Source organism: Crotalus tigris, unplaced genomic scaffold (assembly GCF_016545835.1).
Source record: "Crotalus tigris isolate CLP2741 ecotype Arizona unplaced genomic scaffold, ASM1654583v1 scf7180000024397.1630199, whole genome shotgun sequence".
Taxonomy (NCBI): domain Eukaryota; kingdom Metazoa; phylum Chordata; class Lepidosauria; order Squamata; family Viperidae; genus Crotalus; species Crotalus tigris.
Window position 1 is genome coordinate 1215356 of NW_024100565.1, and position 18274 is coordinate 1233629.

At 37.2% G+C, this 18274-nt stretch overlaps 1 protein-coding gene across 7 annotated transcripts in view; it reads right to left on the minus strand.

Annotated features, from left to right (window-relative positions):
- Positions 1-18274, minus strand: part of FBXW11 (F-box and WD repeat domain containing 11) — a 105035-nt gene that overhangs the window by 69536 nt on the left and 17225 nt on the right. Inside the window, exons 2-4 of one of the 7 annotated variants that reach the window (XM_039329455.1) lie at positions 16311-16390; positions 15210-15270; positions 7210-7311 (exon numbers count right to left, since the gene is read on the minus strand). The exons of 1 other annotated variant lie outside the window; for it this stretch is intronic. In XM_039329455.1, coding sequence (XP_039185389.1) covers positions 7210-7260 — 51 coding nt within the window. In that variant the 5' untranslated portion in view covers positions 7261-7311; positions 15210-15270; positions 16311-16390. Of the gene's footprint in view, positions 1-7209; positions 7312-15201; positions 15271-16310; positions 16475-18274 lie in introns of all 7 variants that reach the window. 5 more of the 7 variants (XM_039329454.1, XM_039329456.1, XM_039329453.1 and 2 more) reach the window with 5 other exon arrangements.

Consider the following 18274-nt stretch of genomic DNA (forward strand, 5'->3'; position numbering starts at 1 on the left):
AATTTATTTATTTATTTATTTATTGACCCTCATGTCTCACTTAGTGACGGCTAGGACAGTAAGTGCCGACCACTATGTAGACAGCGGAAAACAGGCAAGGCAAACAGCAGTCCAATCTGTTGGCACTGGATATTTGAAAGGTACTGGTAATAAGTCACACAGTCTGGAATATTACCAGTAAAATGGAGTGAGAGACTCAAGGTATTTTCCCTATGTCCACTAGGTAACCTAAGATGGTGCCTATTAAGCAGCTGAAGCATGAGGTAATGAAGATCTAAAAGAGTGTAATTAGAACTCCTATTCCCCCCCACGTAGGGAGAATCACCAAATAAGTTGCTTTGTGACTGAAAAGGCTGTAATTAGGTCAAAGTAGTCAATTTAATGTGTGTGATTGGGCGGAGCCCAAAATGGTGGCCGCAACGATCTAATGAGAGATAAAACAAGCTGAGAGAAAAGATCCTCTTCTGCAAGTAATCTGGTAATAAGTTCTTTTAGTCAAACAGTTCACCTGTGGGTTTTGGGGGGGGGGCTAATTTACAGCTGACAATCAACAGTAACAAGGAAGTACTTGAGTAATATGAGGCTCGAGCCTTCTAGGCTCAAAATGGCACCTGCAGGTTGTTTGAATTGGTAATGAACCCAGGAAGGTGAATTCAGAGTTTTCAGCCGAAAACTAGTAATTTAAAGCTTCGCATTCACAGCGAAGATCCTGGGAGGGGCTGGGGGGTGGATTGTAATGAGGAGGCAGCTGTCTGTAATGAGCTGTCTGCCTCTGAAAAACTCAACAAAGAAGGGAATTGATTAAAGAGAGAAGAAATGGTGCAGCACTGAGCCCAGAGCTGAACCAATCCCCCCCCAAAGAAGGAAAAAAAAGGATAGAGAATCCACGAATGGCAATAACTACCTTTCTGAATCTAAATTGGGAGCCAAATTCTCACGTCTCTTCAGGGCTGAGACCAAACGAAACTGGGGCATGGTCAGACCCTGCAGAGGCGTGGCAACTTTTATTGTTTGGTCTGATTGGGCTAGAAGACTAAATCAACCCATTCGTGGATTCTACATTCCTCTACATGCTGGAGAAAAGGAGGGATAATTTTCTTCTACTTCAGTGGTTCTCAACCTGTGGGTCGGGACCCCATTTGGGGTTGAACGACCATTTCACGGAGGTCGCCAAACAAGGCTGTCCGCTATTTTTTTCCCCTTTTCTTTGGCTGCGCCCCTGGCACCTGGTAATGTATAAGTGGTTGGGGGTCACCACAACATGGGAAACTGTATTATGGAGTCGTGGCATTAGAAAGGTTGAGAACCACTGTTCTACTTATTAACGACATCTTTATCTTCCACATTATGGAATTTTAATAACTGCTTATACCACTGTCTTATCATAATACCTGAAAGTATTTTGCTTTGTTTTCTTAGAGTATCATTTATCATTTATTATTGACAGCGATTGTTATGATGGCAGAAAATACAATTGACATTGTTGGGGAGAATTTGTGAGATTGAATTTTTTGCACAGAATGTTATTATTGTCTCAGGCAATATCTGTTTTGACAATTTATGTACCAATTAAACACTGGCAGAAAGATATACCAAAGTTTGTGTGGTGAGGGAAAAAACCCACAAGTTAAATGTGAGATGTTACAAGGTGTAAAGGAAATGGAGGATCAGAGTTATCTGATCTGTAGCTTGTTGTTTAGTTTGGATGAAAGAGTGGATATTGCTGAGAAAAAGAAGGCTTTTGTAATTAAAAGGTCCTGACTTGAGATTTGGGCGACATGGATATTTATGGAACAGCACAGCTAAGATTAATGTACATATTATACATTTCATTTACTTATTTTTATTTATTAAATTTCTAGGTTGCCTATTTCACTGATACACAAAGCCAGGTTATGTCTGAAAATCCCTTTGAGGTGCCCAGCAAAAAAAGGCATTTTATAGAAAAGAAATGATAAGCAAACACAAATGGCTATCTTATTGTGACACATTAGAATTTTGACAGGGAGAACATAAAAGTAACAGAAGATCTGGTGGCAGAAGGAAATACTTGTCAATGGTTCTCCAATGTACAATTATTAGAAAGATTTTAGTAAACAAAAGACCTTTTGGGGGTTTTAGTAGTATAAAACTGAGTTTGAAATAGAACTAAGTAAAAATGATGAACATATTGCTAAAATGCATAAATTTCTATTGAAATTTAAAAAATAAAAAGCAACTTTAACCTTCATCATAACACGTACAATTTTAGTAAAATTATCACCATCTCTTAAAGTACAACAAATGCACTCTTCACATAAATTATAATTTAACTATTAACAAAATCTTAAAGCCTTGTTGGTCATTCCTAATTAGCAAAAAGTAAATAATTTTTGCACATCGTTCTTATAGCATGCCATATTTAAATCCACATTCAATTTGATTTCAATTTTATCTGGTATAAGCTGTTTTTCCCTACCAGTGTTTGCCCATCATCCACCCATGATTTTATTCTTAATTTCTCAGTCTATGAGTCCCAAATCACCAAAAAAACAGCCAGTTAAAACATTTTATTCCATTTTGTATTAATGTGTCTAATCTGTGTATTTGTCTCTGCTAAGTAATCTTTCATTTTCTGCAATTCCCTCTAGAGTACCGTCTTATCATGTTATCTTTCCACTAAACCAAAACAATCAGAATTTTCCAAGGGCAAGATTATTATATTACAAATTTCAAAATCATCTAGAGCCTTAGTTCATTTTTAATTCTTCAAAATCATTACTTTAAATTTTCTATTACTGTTTATTAAAAAAAACACGTTTCTCTAATTCCTTAAACTCAAATGTCAAGCCTCTTTTACAAGGAGGAATTCACCCTGCATTTTGTACATCAAAAAGGCTGTGTTAAGATTGTGAGCGAACATGGAATCCCTGACTCCTACTCACTCAACTCAGAAGCTGATCACATATTCCTGCAATCTACTCACAAAGGAGAAGCTATATGGAGTACACATGGGATATCTCACACGCTCCCCTTACTCTGGAAAGAGACTTCTTGTCAATCCAGATCTTATATCCAATTACAATCTCCACTGTCGATGTCATCCCATTCAAGAAGGGACATATAGCTTGCCATAAATCCTCTCTGGAAGAGTATTTATCTTTCTTTATTAAAATCGTAATATGCCTTTTCCATACCATACAATTTTAAAAGCATTTAACATTTATATCTGTGTGGGCGCATGCCTTTGTATAAGGCTTGACTCCTGGTAGTTGCCTGGACTAGTCCCTGCAGTTTTATTTGAAGATTTTCAAGAGTAGTTTGCCATTGCCCAAAAAAAACAGAGATAACTTCCAATCTACCTGCAAGTATAAATTTGACAAAAACTGGTACCCTATGGCTTCTTTAACTACTGAGATACCATCAAGCAAAAGTTCACTGGAGAAGAGGATCCTTGATACAGGCTAGCATTAGCTTAGCACTAAGGCTTACCAGAAAGCCAGCTGATTATTGTCAGTCTCTAATAAACAACAGATCTCACAGAGCATTTGCTCTCACTAGAGCAGACATGTCAAACTCGCGACACCACGTGACATCGTGAGACATATCGGGACAGTTTTGCTATTGCCAGCAATGCGGTGGGTGCGGCTTCTGGATGATGCGTCCGGCCTGTGGGCCGGCACTTTGACACCCCTGCACTAGAGTCAACCCACTCCCTTTAGCAGTTATTGATAGCCAATATCAAAATATTCCCTTCCACAGCTTGGGACTCCCATGACTCCAATTCCATAAAAGATGTTTAGCTATTATCTTTTAGCAGATCTTAAAATCCCTATTACCCATAATGTTGCCAAATTCGGTCTTGCTGCTGGAGTGAGGCAACCAAAACTGTCCAATGAAACTGCATTTCTGTGATATGCTTACAACTCTTCTCTTTTCCCCCTCTTTAACTTATATAATTTATTTAAACTGCCATTTTTAATGTGCTTTTTAGTGTGCGTGGGTGTATATGTACATGTTAGTCAAGGACTGTAATAAAGGTTTATCTTACCTTTACTACTATCTCCATCCTAGGGCTGAGAAAGAGGAAATGGGCCAAAATCACCCAGCTGGCTTCATGCCTAAGACGCAACTAATAGTTTCCTGGTTTCTAAGCCCATTACCTTAACCATTAAGCAGTTCCCTTATCATTCATACTTTTCTGCATTTGCAATAGATGGGGCGTTCTTACCTGAACGCCTTTTCTCAGCATGTCATTCATTTCATTTATTTAGTATCTATGGTCTATAGCCCATCTTTTAGTTAACAACTTTCTTTCAAAGTAATTTACAAGCATATAAACAATAAATATTCTTGAAAAATAAAGCTAACTAATTTCTAGGATTCTTCTCAGAGGCAGATAATATCCATGTGGTAGTAGAATGAAGGATTAGCTAAGTAGGATTTTATTATTACTGTTACCACTCTTTTTCTATACTGATCAATCCCTCCAGGATAATTAATAGCAATATAACTTCAGGTCAATAAATAAGCTGTCAAAAAAATTCTTTAGGCCAATATTGCTTTTTTTTTTTCTCATTACATTTCATGGAGATGAAAGTTTTGGTGAATTCTGGATCATAATCCTGAAGCCTCCCTTTCATAGTTCAATTAAGAATATGTTAGACTTCACCTCCCGTAAGTAGTCAGTAAGAGAGTAAATTAGAGAATATCAACATGTAGACTTAGGAATAACGATCCCAAGTGAATTTGACTTATCCAATAACTTCTTCACAACATGTAGCTTCCGAAACATTTGAATTAGGCGCCAGAGTCCATTTAAAATTTGTTGGTTAGAATCACCAAGGTCCATCAAAACTTCATATTTTGAGTATTTCCCCTGACTTTGAAAAACACAATGCTCAGTATCTCAGAAATGTAGCATACCCATTTAAAACGTCATTTTATTTCTGATATTATTTGCCCAATTATTCATTTTGAAGGGATTTTTCTTTGAATTTTATTTATGTGAGTGTCTTGGTGTTCCATTATACAATTTCTGATTCTACAGTTCATTTGTGTTTAAGCACAGATATGCAGTTTTTTATACTATACCAGAAAAAGCTGTTTTTTAAAAAACAAAAAAACTGATATTATTGTCAGACTCATTAAAAAAGAACTTCCCATCCTCCTTCTCCAGCATGTACTTTACATTTGAATAGACTCCCAGCTTCAGAGAATTTAACTTTACATGTTATGTTGGGGATTGAAAAGCGGCTTAACTGAACAGAAGTCAGCAGAACTGTATCACAATTATAACCATATAGTCTATTTAATAAATTGTATTTATTACAACATTCAGGATGAACTACTAATATATTTCCTTTCAGTTGAGAATGGAGAGCATTAACAAGGATATAAAGTCACAGAAGAAAATGAGTATTAACTGAGAGGGTTTGCTTTGCTTAAGAATAGAATTACAAATACCTGGATGTAATTCACTCATGAGAAAGAAAAACTCTCTTACTATTACTAGTCACTTTATTATCTGCAGAAAACAGTTACAGCCAGCACAGAGAACTTCAGGTTCACCTTATGAATCAAATCCCTTATTTTTCTGAAAGCACTGATGCATTTTCAGATAACTTTAGGAAAATAATTTTTTAGATAAATTGTTGGGACAAGTATTCTTTTCAATAATGGAGGAAGAGGAAGGAGTTCTTCCTCAAATTTAAGCGTATGTACACACTATATTCACAAACTCCAGGTCAACTTTCAAGATGGGGCGTTGTCTTACCTGAACGCCTTTTCTCAGTACGGAGATGGAGAATCCACCAATGGGTTTTCTCTGTCTGCCTGCTCTTGAGACCAGATTGATTTAGCACTGAGGCCAGTGCTTGTGGGGAAATTTTGTTAAAGGGGATTCCAAATTACTGTTTTAGTCAAATATTAGGATAACTAAAGGAAAGGAGAATTCACCAATGGAGTTTTCTAACCTGCTATCTGCTGAGAGCCAAACCTGATACGTCTTCAAGAGCTGAGACCAAGTTAAGACTGGGTCTCCTAGCAAGAGAGGGTGTGTCAAGTTTGGCTACTTGGTCTCAAGAGCAGGCAGACAGAGAAAACCCATTGGTGGATTCTCCATCTCCTGTGCTGGAGAATGACAATTTCTTTGCCTACTTAAATAATGTTCCATTCTTTGGCACATTGTGGAAAGACTCAATCAGTGCAGTGAAATCTAAATAAGTGAGATCTATGCAATTCGCAGCAGATAATGCTTACTAGACATATTTTAAAATAGCCCATTATTACATAAAATGATCAAGCATTTTCAGTTCTTTGCAGAATTGTTTAATAAAAATCAACCATGGATGAATGGCTTTAGTTTACTGAGACATGTATGTCTGTAAATGCATGTTCTGTATGTTTTTATTTTTTTTAGCTTTACCCCTTCGTTTCTAATTTTAGGCATTTTTCTTTGTTTTTTGTACTTAGCTAATTAAGAACATTTCTATGCTACCCTATCATTAATTCCATTGCTAAAATTACATGTATAAGATGTCAAATATATGAATAAGACAAAATATTTTACTAATTCAGCTCTTTTTATAATAACCTAAATAATCTAATTCTATACAAACCTTAATTTGCAACTTAAAGCAAAATATCTAATAAGTGTATTGTTTGTTCAGTTTTTATTTAATTAAAAATATTTTCCCATTTTAAAGAAATTCAGGCCAATTAAGCAGATTTCATGTCATTATTATGTTATATGGTTTAACATTTAAAAGAGCTAATTTCCTTTCTTTAAAATCTCTCTCTCTCTCTCTCTCTCTCTCTCTCTCTCTCTCTCTCTCTCTCTGTTTGTGTGTATGTACATTAGAGAGCATATTGTCAAAAGCAGTATATATTAAATTGATTTATACCTGCTTATTTATATGTAAAGATTTTGATACTTCCTTTCATCCATTATTCCAATAATTGCAGCATGTAACACACAAAATGAACATAGGCAACATGCATTCTTCATTTGCACTGAAGAAACAGGTAGAGCAAAAATGCTTACCGTTTTTAGTTAAGACTAAGAGTGCATCCTACAGAGCCCTCTTAAGGAAGACTCCTGCATAAACTAATGAGAATCATACAGAAAACATTCAGAAGACTGATACAATTTAAATTGAATCCAGAGAGATTTTAACAATGACCACAGCATACGCATAACACATTTACAACAAGAAAGAAGAAAGGCACCTGGAGACATCTGACACTGGGCATGCTCTGCAGGCATCTCAGTGCGCACATGCTCTCTACCAGGTTGGAGCAGCCTAGCCACAAAGACCTTGGCACAGAACACTGCAGGATGACAAAAAGGAAGGAAGAGAAGAAGCAGTTAGAGGCCACAAGTTACTGAACGCAGGTAACTTATTAGTATACTAAAATGCATACGTAATTAACCAACAGTATGCAACTGGCAACATTAAATCAAAAGGTCCTAGCCACAGAACCCTGCTACTATATTGCATGCATGAACTACACATTCCAAACCATATTCTAAGCTGGGGTTGGATTCTATGTCAGTCACACTCTGAGATCTATATATCTTCAGTTGGTCATAATTAGGGGTGTGAAAAACTGTTTTTTTCAAGGAACCGCAATTCATTCGGAGGCTAGAATCTCTCATTTGGGGCTTAGAAATTCCATGAGAGAAAGTTCTTCATCCTCCCAGTCTTGATTAGCTTTTCAAATGGACTCTGCTGAGGCTTAAATCTAACTAACACCATGCAGGGAGCCCATTGATGTTTCCTGGCAAAATAGAAAATGCCAAACAGCAGTTTTTTTAGTAAACGAGGCTCCCCAAGAATACCTAATTGTTTTTCCACTGGGTTAATCCCCTTCAATTCATCAGCTCAAAAATGTAGTAAATGGAAGTCCAACTTTGGAAAATGGAATTCAGGGCATTCTTCTGAATTCTAACTTTTTGTACAAAATTATCGTCTCCCCTCTTCCCCTTCCAATATGTCTAGCTAAGGATCTGATTCAATGTTTCGTGGATAAAATATCTTTTTTAAATTTAATACTAAAAATTATTTGCTGGTGAACCAAAAGTTCAGCTGAGCGTGATTCTTTTAACCATTTCTATTAATCCATTTCAAATCAAATACACTTAATCATAAATGCTTGACTACTGAAAATATTTATGACTACTGGATTGCATAGGTGCTATTAAAGGTGGAAAGGTGATCTTTGAAAAACACCTTTAAATAATTCTAGTTGGATGTCTGGTATTCTCATTATGAGGAACTGCTTTTTCTCATTTAAAGAAAAATGAGTTATTGCAACTGACAATTGGATCTGAAATATCCAGAAATATTAGCAATATATGGCGTACTGACTTCTTATCTATTGTGTATGGGCAAAACAATTTTAACTGTTGACATTTATCTGTCAGTTTTAAATCTCTACTGCGATTTAAAAGATGATATATGTTAAGACTTGTATTATCCTACCATCCTATTCAAGTTCTACAAACAATTTATCAAGAGCACAGTCCAATATTTCAAAGCATAACAAGATGGTTTATGGGTTTCTTAAAGATAACATGTGTGGCTCCTTAACTATCTTTCCAATTCTGTACTGAACTTTTACAGCATCTGAAATTAAGGTGATACTAAAGAAAACTATTTAAATTTGAGTTTCTTCCCAAAACAAGTTGCCTGTTTTTCCTGTTTTTAAACCACTTAGGTTTTAAAAAAACAAGTGTTTGTGCTAATGCAAGTTGCAGCTTGAGTAGCATAAACCAAAAACTGCTTTGCAAATGATCTATGCATCTATTTTCTTTTCAATATCATCCCCCAGCTCAGTCCTCATATAAGTCCTAGAACAGTGATGGCGAACCTTTTAGAGACCAAGTGCCCAAACCGCAAAACCCACTTATTTATTGCAAAGTGCCAGGGCCGCAACAGCATTGTGCTGCCCTCGGGGGGGGGGGGCAGGGAGGCTCCTCTGAGTGCTGCCTCTGGCATGCAAAAACCAGGAGCACAAAAATGGGCTACCATGCTGCAAGGCGCAAAAATGGCCACCGCCGCACCATGGGGTGCAGATACAAGGTGCTGCACCACTTAAGAACAGGGCAGGACTAATGAGTATCATGCAGGCACTAGCCCAACCCCTTTGCAGTACGTTGATGCTCGCGGCCCTTTGTGCGCATGCACGCAAGTAAAATGCTTCCCCCTCCTTTTTCTTCCAGTCCACCAATCGACAATGGTTGGTGACCTCTGCTCTACCACCTCTACTCAAGCTTTATGCTGGGCGGTGTTCCTGCTCCAGGTGGCGGTGGGGGCCTGATGGATCTGCTGCTGGTGGCAGTGGCACGCGTGCCAACAGAGAGGGCTCTGAGTTCCGCCTCTGGCACGCATGCCATAGGTTCGCCACCACTGTCCTAGAACTTGAATTTAAAAAGGAGTTTGTTACTGGTATAAAAAAAGGGCATCTTGGCTTTATATAGGAAATAGCAGCATATGAATATAACTTCAAAAGTTCCATAAACTTTTTTATGTATTAAAAAACAATGAAGGATGCAGTACAAATGTCAAGACAATCAGGAGACTCTCGGTTTCAGGATAAAAAAATGAGATAGCATTAATATAGCATCAATGTTATGTAAGGGCTTTGCCTCTGTAGGACTAAAAAATATTAACAAATTGGCTCTAATAACTGCATTTCCAAAATTGTTAACGTGGAAATTACCATACTGTCTAAATTTGTTTAAAAGTTTGATGCAACAATGTACACTTCACTGATAAAGAATATATTCTATATTCAGAAGATCCCAGACTCTTTTAGCTATGAAGCTTTATTAATCAGTGTACAAATTGATTTGGCCAATGAGACAGGCTAATAAAGAATAAATAAACTGTAGAGGGTTGCATTAATTTTTTTTTTTTACAGCTGGCACTGGCAATTTGATAAAAGGGATCAAAATGAAGCAATAGATGTAGGACAGGGGTGTCAAACTGCCGGCCCGTGGGCCAGATGCATCATAGCGAAATTGCGCCCACCCCATTGCCGGCAATGACAAAAAAGTTGTGATACGTCACGACACGTCACGTGACGTTCTGCGTTTGACCCCCCTGGTGTGGGGGAAATATTTTCTGGTTTCTCCTTTCCTCTCCAGTGCAACTTTACACAGCTATTTCAAAAGGCCTCTCAAACCTTCATAGCAGGTCTGGGAGGGGGGGCATGAGGAGAATGCAGGTGGCAAAAGAACTGACTGAAAGAGCATTCCCTTTTTCCACTAGACATCTGGCAATCTGAATCCAATCCAATGTTTTTATATACACATATATACCATAGTACTATCACAATCTACAGGAATGCTTGTTTTCAAATTATGACAGTTAAATAATAGTTGTGCTATCAGATATTCAGTTTCTGCCATCTGGTTGGCAATATCTAAATATTCAAGAAAAAAGTCTCTTTTAAATCGCAGTCCAACTTCATTCTGCCCTCAATACAGAAACAGGGATCTAAAGGAATCAAACATCCTCCCTTAAAGAGCTGCAACCGGAGCAGCGTAATCTAATTATAGAAAAAAAAACAAAAAACTCAAGTTTATCCATATAACTTTTGATACCTAAGTATCTATTTTAATTACTTTTTAAAATATTCTAGATAATTACCTGAAAACATCCAAATCTTCTTTAATAAGACAGGGGCAATTGCCCACCTGTCCAGTCTTTCCCAAATTGCTATCCTTGGTAGTATTAAACTGAAATTCTTTCCACTCACACTTGGGAGTATCACAGCTGTAATCCTGCCCAAGAAATCTAAAGGATACCAATCTAAAGGGTCCTTCCTTCAATTCATCCAGATCACAATGGGCCCAAAACAAAGGTGCAGTGAAAAGGAAGAAGGAAGCCATAACATCTTTGCTAGTCTGACCTAGGAGAAAATTCCAGATCCAAATACAAAAGCCAACCAGTGTGTGTGTATGTGTGTGTACCTATGCTGTTAAAAATGGTGAAACATATCATCCCCCTGGTAGCAATAAAGTGTTCTTATAAGCACTAGAAGCACTGTTGATGAAAAAAATTAAACATATAAGTTCTAGAATCAAGCTTTCCCAATCTAATTCTACCCGAAAAATCTATAAACAGCAGAGGAACGTAATAGTATCTACCTACGTATGTCCTAGGGCAGGGGTGTCAAATTGCTGGCCCATGGGCCAGATGGGTCAGGCGGAAGCCGCGCCCACTCCATTGCCAGCAATGGCAAAACTGTCCTGATACATTGCGTGACATCACGTGATGTCGCGTGTTTGACATATCTGTCCTAGGAGCTAGTATAGAGAGGATAGTATGTGAAGTTCATCCTTCCGTCAAAAAACTATCAATGCTGAGCTTTATTCTGCAAACAGATCATCCTCAGCTTGCAAGCATTCGTTTAGCAACTGTTCAAAGTTACAAAAGCACTGAAAATAATGGCTTATGATCAGTCCTCACGCTTACAACCATTGCATTGCCCCTGCAGTCACATGATCAAAATTTGGGGTTTTTTGGAAATCGGCATGTACTTACAATGATTGCAACATCCCAGGGTCATGGGATTGCCATCTGCAATCTTCCCAGCCAGCTTTGGACAACGAAGTCAATGGTGCAAGCTAGATTCATTTAACAACTGTCTGATTCACTTAACTGTGGCAAAAAGTCATAACACTGGGCTCCACTCATTGAACAAACCCCTTGCTTAGCAATGTAAATTCTGGTCCCAACTGTGATCATAAGTCAAAGACTACCTGTATCTAAATCTGTTTGATCAGCTTCTGTAATTCCTCACCAATTTGTATTTTATTTTGTTTTTAAGATTTCCCAGTCGTATTACTTCCACAACTGATGACCGTTTCAGATTTCTGGTTGCTTTGGTAGCAGTTTTCTGTCCCTCTTCTAGTTCTGTAACAACATTCAATGTTTCAAGTATGGTAGCTTATTCTTTTCTTTCCTGGAAATATATTTACAGGCTGTCCTCAACGTACGACCACAATTGAGCCCAAAATTTATGTCGCTAAATAAGGCATTTATTAAGTGAATTTTGCCCCACTTTATGACCTTTCTTGCCACAGTTGATAAGTGCATCACTGCAGTTGTTAAGTTAGCAACACGGGTTGTTAAGTGAATCTGACTTCCCCACTGACTTTGCTTGTCAGAAGGTTCCAAAAGTGGACCACATGATCCCGGGACACTGCAACCATCGTAAGTATGAACTAGTTGCCAAGTGTCTGAATTTTCATCATGTGGCCATGGGGATGCTGCAATAGTCCTAAGTGTGAAAAATGGTCATAAGTCACTTTTTTTCCAGAGCCATTATAACTTTGAATGGTCACTAAATGAACTGTTGTAAGTTGAGGACTACCTGCATTTAGCTATTCATCCTACCCTCCAAGATCCCTTATCTAGTTAGCAGCTGATAAGACTGCATAACTCTTTCTGTTGCACCCACATAAGTGTGGGTATATGTGTTTTGCCATTTCAATTTCATTCTCCTAGCCTGGGGAGATCCTTCTGGAATTACCCCTAGTCCTTTTTTATTTTAATTCTGTATAATTTGGAATCAAATTTTTTGGCCATCCAACCGTTCAAATAATCTAAATTATATATTAAATTATATATTAAAAGAGAACATTATTACACTATAGCAGTCAACCTATAGTATCTATACTACAAACGTTTTATGGACTGCTATGTCCTCTATATAACTGGGAAAGATTGAGGGCAATAGAAGAAGGGGATGACAGAGAATGAGATGGCTGGATGGAGTCACTGAAGCAGTAGGCGTGAACTTAAATGGGCTCCAGAAGATGGTAGAGGACAGGAAGACCTGGAGGAACGTTGTCCATGGGGTCGCGATGGGTCGGACACGATTTCGCAATTAACAACAACAACAATGTCCTCTGGTGTACAATAATGTGTATACTTTCTTTCACATTAGTCAGCCAATACAATGGATAAATATAACCAGTGCTTTTTTTTTTTTTAAAAAAAAAAAAAGGGTGCCAGAACTCACACATGTCATGCAACCCGCCTTGTCTATCCTACAAGGTTCCATCCAAAAAAGGTGCCGGAACTCCGTTCTGGGCGTTCTATGACAAAAAAAGCCCTGAATATAACTACAGTTAATAGGTGCAAGCCAATTTCAAGCCATATACCACAGGTTGTGTTACCTCAGTAAATCTGATTAACTGCAGTTAATTTAAATGGAAGGTTCTGATCCACATGTGAGCTAAGCTATATAAACCATATGCGCTGGTTTAGTGTTATTTCCAAATGCTGCTACTTCTCCTCTCCTTTTACATACTTACATCATTAAATTTTAAAAGGCACTTATACCTGCTGCCACAAATCCTTCAATATGAATATTTTAGGCTATTTCCTGCAAAAAGCATTTTAAGCAGTATATTTCAATATCCGTCTTGCATTTAGCTTCCAGTGTGAAAAATCCAAGTATATCTATCAAATCTATCAAAGTGTACTTAAGACTATAAGAAAAATACACAAAGCCAACAATGTACTTTGTTCTATTTTCAGTTTTCATCTAATCTAAACTTTTGCAACATGAATACCGTAGATAAAGAGCTGTATTAATCTGTGGTAGCCAAAAATCAGGTGCCTGGTAGCACCTTTTTTGTTTGACAAAAGGGATTCCAGCCCCTTTATTTATAAAAAGGCATAAGCTTTGGTGAACTGAAGCTAAATTTATCAGATGCATAGAGTGATTTTTAGAGAGGTTGAGGCAAGGCCAGGAAAGAGAGGATTATTGTAGATGCAGGTGACATGTGAGATAAATTATAAATACATCAATTGGCAAGTGCAATTTGTTAAAAATCCATCCTTTTTTATAACTTCTACTCTTAATTTCTACTGTCTTCCCATTGAGTAACTATAATTTATTAATAGTTCCCTTTAGTATCAAAATACCAGGTCTCAACGATAAAGACAATTCTGGCAGGGTTCATGTGTCAAATTAAGCTATATTTGGTTTCGATTTTAATGTAATTTTTGAAAACAGCAACGTCAGTATCCATAATCTGTATTTAGTCAATTTACAACCAGAGTTATGCAACGAATTATTTAAGCTTCTGAGGACCGAAGTTGTTTGTTCAACAAATCATATTTTAAACAACCACAGCTGCACATACATGAACCTAGCCGGTGGGATTCCAGCCCCTTTAATTGCAGTTCTTAATTAACCACATAGCTAATTCCAATGGAAAGAGTACGAGTATCATTTATTTGTCTAAATCTAAACCAAGTTTTATCAACTTCTCGGGAATCCAATGGCACAATTATAGTTGATCCATTTCTTTAAGATTTCACCGCTAAGTCTCCTCTATCAGTTTCTTTGAAAAATTATTTTTAGTGTTCTTCACTTACTCAGTCCTCTACTCCTAAACTCATTTTCAGTGTGTAACTCTTTGCCTGAACAAAATAGTTAAAATAAACTGCACTGATGCAAAGTTATGGGAAGCTCTAGCCCTATGTATGTACACACATACAAGCATTAATAAATATCTTTGACTCTGATGATCAGATCTCTCAACACTAAGCAATGGTAAGATTTGTAGATTGGGGCTTAATTTGTTGTGTGCTATCTAGATATAAACTGGATAAATTAGATATTTCAGGAAAGTCGGCCTTCATGATTTGATTTCCGATAGGGCCATGAAGGCAATAATAATCTTAAAAATTCAATTTTAAAAAAGGTATGTGAATAAGTGGAAGGGAAGAATAACTTTGGTATTATTCAAGGATTGGAATGGAAGGAGTCCTGCTATCAACACCAATTATTCATATAGGAGTTTCCTTGCCGTAAAAGTCAAGTGCTGGAATACTAGTAGTCCAATGACATGAAGGTGGCGCATCCATAAAAGCAGCGATATATCCAAAATTCATAGCAGAGACTGACCAAAACACATATTTATGACTTCAAAACTGGCTGTCAACCATTATATCAGAGAGAAATACTGCTCTACTGAAAAGATGACACAGCAAATTTATTTGTTTTTAATATATGCAGTTATGAGGTATTTTTATTCAGTAAAACAGCATGAGAAAAATATTAAGTATATAATGTATATACACTGCCTTGTTCAATTTTCCTTTCTTCAAAAAGAAATGCCTACAATTTAGATTTATACGTGTTCTTAAGTTTCAACTAGAGATCAACAGAAAAGCCATATGCTGTACTAACATCAATACCAAGTATGTAAGTAATCCAGATGATCCTTGTAAATACTTTCAATACAGGTAGCAGTTTCTCCTGTAAGCATTAAAATGAGATTATGAGTAAAACTTCTAAATGTTGTAACTGAGTTAGCCCATTTAAGCAAAAGAACTTTCATTTTTAAATAATGAAATGTGCCACCTTTCTTATATATTAGAGCTCCCAACCTTTTGTTTATGCTGTCTACTACATGAATATCACATAAGTACACTAACTCTGTGGACACAAGAGATGTATTTGATCCGCTTCTACCTACCAGAGATGAACTTCCCTAGTACCTTTAAAAAAAAGAGTTAAAAGATCTATTTTTGATAACTGAAATTTAATGAGGTCATCAATCTCTATAAGAGTATAATATTCCTAAATGAAATATTGTGAGATTTTGTGGAAAAATGCCAAAACTTCGTGACTATTCAAATAAGAAAAGCTTTTTTTTTTAAAAAAGAAGATTCAGCCATTAAACAACTGCCCAAACCAGTGAAAATAAAACAATATAATTATATTGGAAAATCTTTCAAGAGAGCAGCATAAAATGTAAAAATGCTATGTGCTATGAATTTTGGGGAGTTCTTGTAAGCTTGTATTAAACCAGACTCACAAAACAATGAACCAGCATTATTTAGTAAAACTAAGTTTTTTTTTCTTCACTTCCTTCGGTTCCTTACAGAATCATGCAATCCTGACTTGCAATTCATTTACACGCATATAAAATTAGTTATTTTGTTGCTTCCATCAGAAAATAAAAATATACAAAGAGCACTTATGCACATTCTTATTCTTTTACTATAAATTCAGCTCATCTTTACTCTAACAAAGCCATAAAATAGAGCTTTCTGGCAAATTTTCCTTTGATCATTTTAAAAAAAAGCCATATATTTTACTCAGAGCCCACAAATAATTTTTTATGCGTCAAGAGATATGTTAACTGATAAACTCCACCCATGTGGAAAAGTGCATACTGTGAACACCTGTCACAATTTAAGTTTTAACATTCTGAGAACTTGATGCAGAAGAACATTTTTGATTAACCAAAAAAAAGACATCTGTAACACTATTTAGTACAGGGAATTTCTTACCTGAAACTCTGTTTCTGTGCTTCAGATCCACCAATCCAGAATGAATGGGAAATCGAATGGGTTTTCCTTTTCACACTTGTCTGTCAAAAAAGAGCAGCCAATCATCTTCAGCTTGGTGTATCTACTTCTTTTCTTGAACGAAATCCCAATATGCACACCTAATGCTGTTAGAAAGACAAGGAAACCTGTACAGCTAGCAGGATTCCAGTAGTCATTAGATCAGATGAAACAACGGATTGGTGGATCTAAGACAAGAAACTAAATTAAAGACAAGAAATTGCACTGTTCCACACCTGAATCAACCAATCCAGAGCAAACAATTGTTTTTTTTCACCATCTACATGAACTGAAACAAACAGCTAACATAGTCCCAATATCTGTTCCAGCCTAGTACAATAAACAAATCTGGTACTACATTTGAGATTAAAAATATACACGTCACTCTTCAAAACTACCAGATGGCAGCACAATAGTGCAGCTATTATAGCAAATCTGTAGCACATGCCCAGGATTCAAAGAGTTAACTTGTCATTTTCAAAAGAGATCTGCTATAATTGAAAAAGCCAAGGAGGAAAGGTGCTGCTTTTTGAACTCATGGAACTAATTCATATCATTCTCAAATAGTACAGAAGACATTTAACCTCGGTGTTGTAAAAGAAAGCCTAAAAAAAGAAAACTCTTATTTAAATCAGGATTGGACCGTAGAGAGAACTGGAAGCTACTATTAAAGGTATAGCTAATTACTCCAACTTAGGAGTTACTCTGTACACCATAGTTAAGATGGGACTGGGCTCCTAACTATTCTCCTGATCCGCTGAAGAGTCACAAATGGCCATATAGGGATGCAGACATATCATTGGAAACAGTACAGCTGTGGTTTCCTTTTTTTAACCATTTTGGTATTTTTAAAGGCTGAAATGCCAAATCGTCTTTCTGCACTTAACACCATCAAAAGAGCACTATCCAAAATTCATCTAATTCCAATTTCAGAAGGGGCGTTGGTCTTACCTGAACGCCTTTTCTCAGTACGGAGATGGAGAATCCACCAATGGGTTTTCTCTGTCTGCCTGCTCTTGAGACCAAGTAGCCAAAATTTGACATGCCCCCTCTTGCCAGGGGATCCATTCTTAGCGCGGGCGAAGTGGCTGAAGGTTGACGAGGTATTGGCTCTCAGTTCCCTAATAACGGCCTAACGGACCTTAGGGTGGGTGTGGATTCTCCATCTCCGTACTGAGAAAAGGCATTCAGGTAAGACCAACGCCCCTTCTCCAGTACAGGAGATGGAGAATCCGACGATCTGGATTCAAATTTGAATCCAGGTCTGGAGCTTGCTATTTTCCCCCAAATTGGGGTGAAAAGCTGGGAAGGCTGGGGAGAAAGCACAGCAAGCAGTCTCTGCTAGTGCCTTCTTCCCCTCTCCCCACCCAGAGCCCTGGGAACGGAAAGGGAAGCTGGAAGGGATTCCCCCCCACACCCCACCTTTTAACTGATTTGAGATCCTAAATTATCTCAGTATCTATGGGGAATTTGGTAAGGGAGAGTAACTAAATTTAAAGATAGCCAATTATTTAGAGAGAATCCACCAATGAATTGCTTGTCTAACCTGAAATAGCTGAGAGCCAAGCCAACACGAGTCTTCAAGAGCTGAGACCAAGTTAAGAATGGATCCCCTGGCAAGAGGGGGCATGTCAAATTTTGGCTACTTGGTCTCAAGAGCAGGCAGACAGGGATTGGTGGATTCTCCATCTCCTGTACTGGAGAATGTCAGAGGGCCCATAAATTGCTCACACCTTTTATACATAATAATTTGCTATACTCTAAAGTTAGCACAGGGATAGTCCTTATCTTCCACTGTGACTAAAGCAATCAAGAGAAATGAAAGCGATAGCAAAATTTCTCATAATCTCAACATCTGGTTCTGAGAGAGACAGAACAGGAAAAAGAAACATCAAAACGTATTTTTC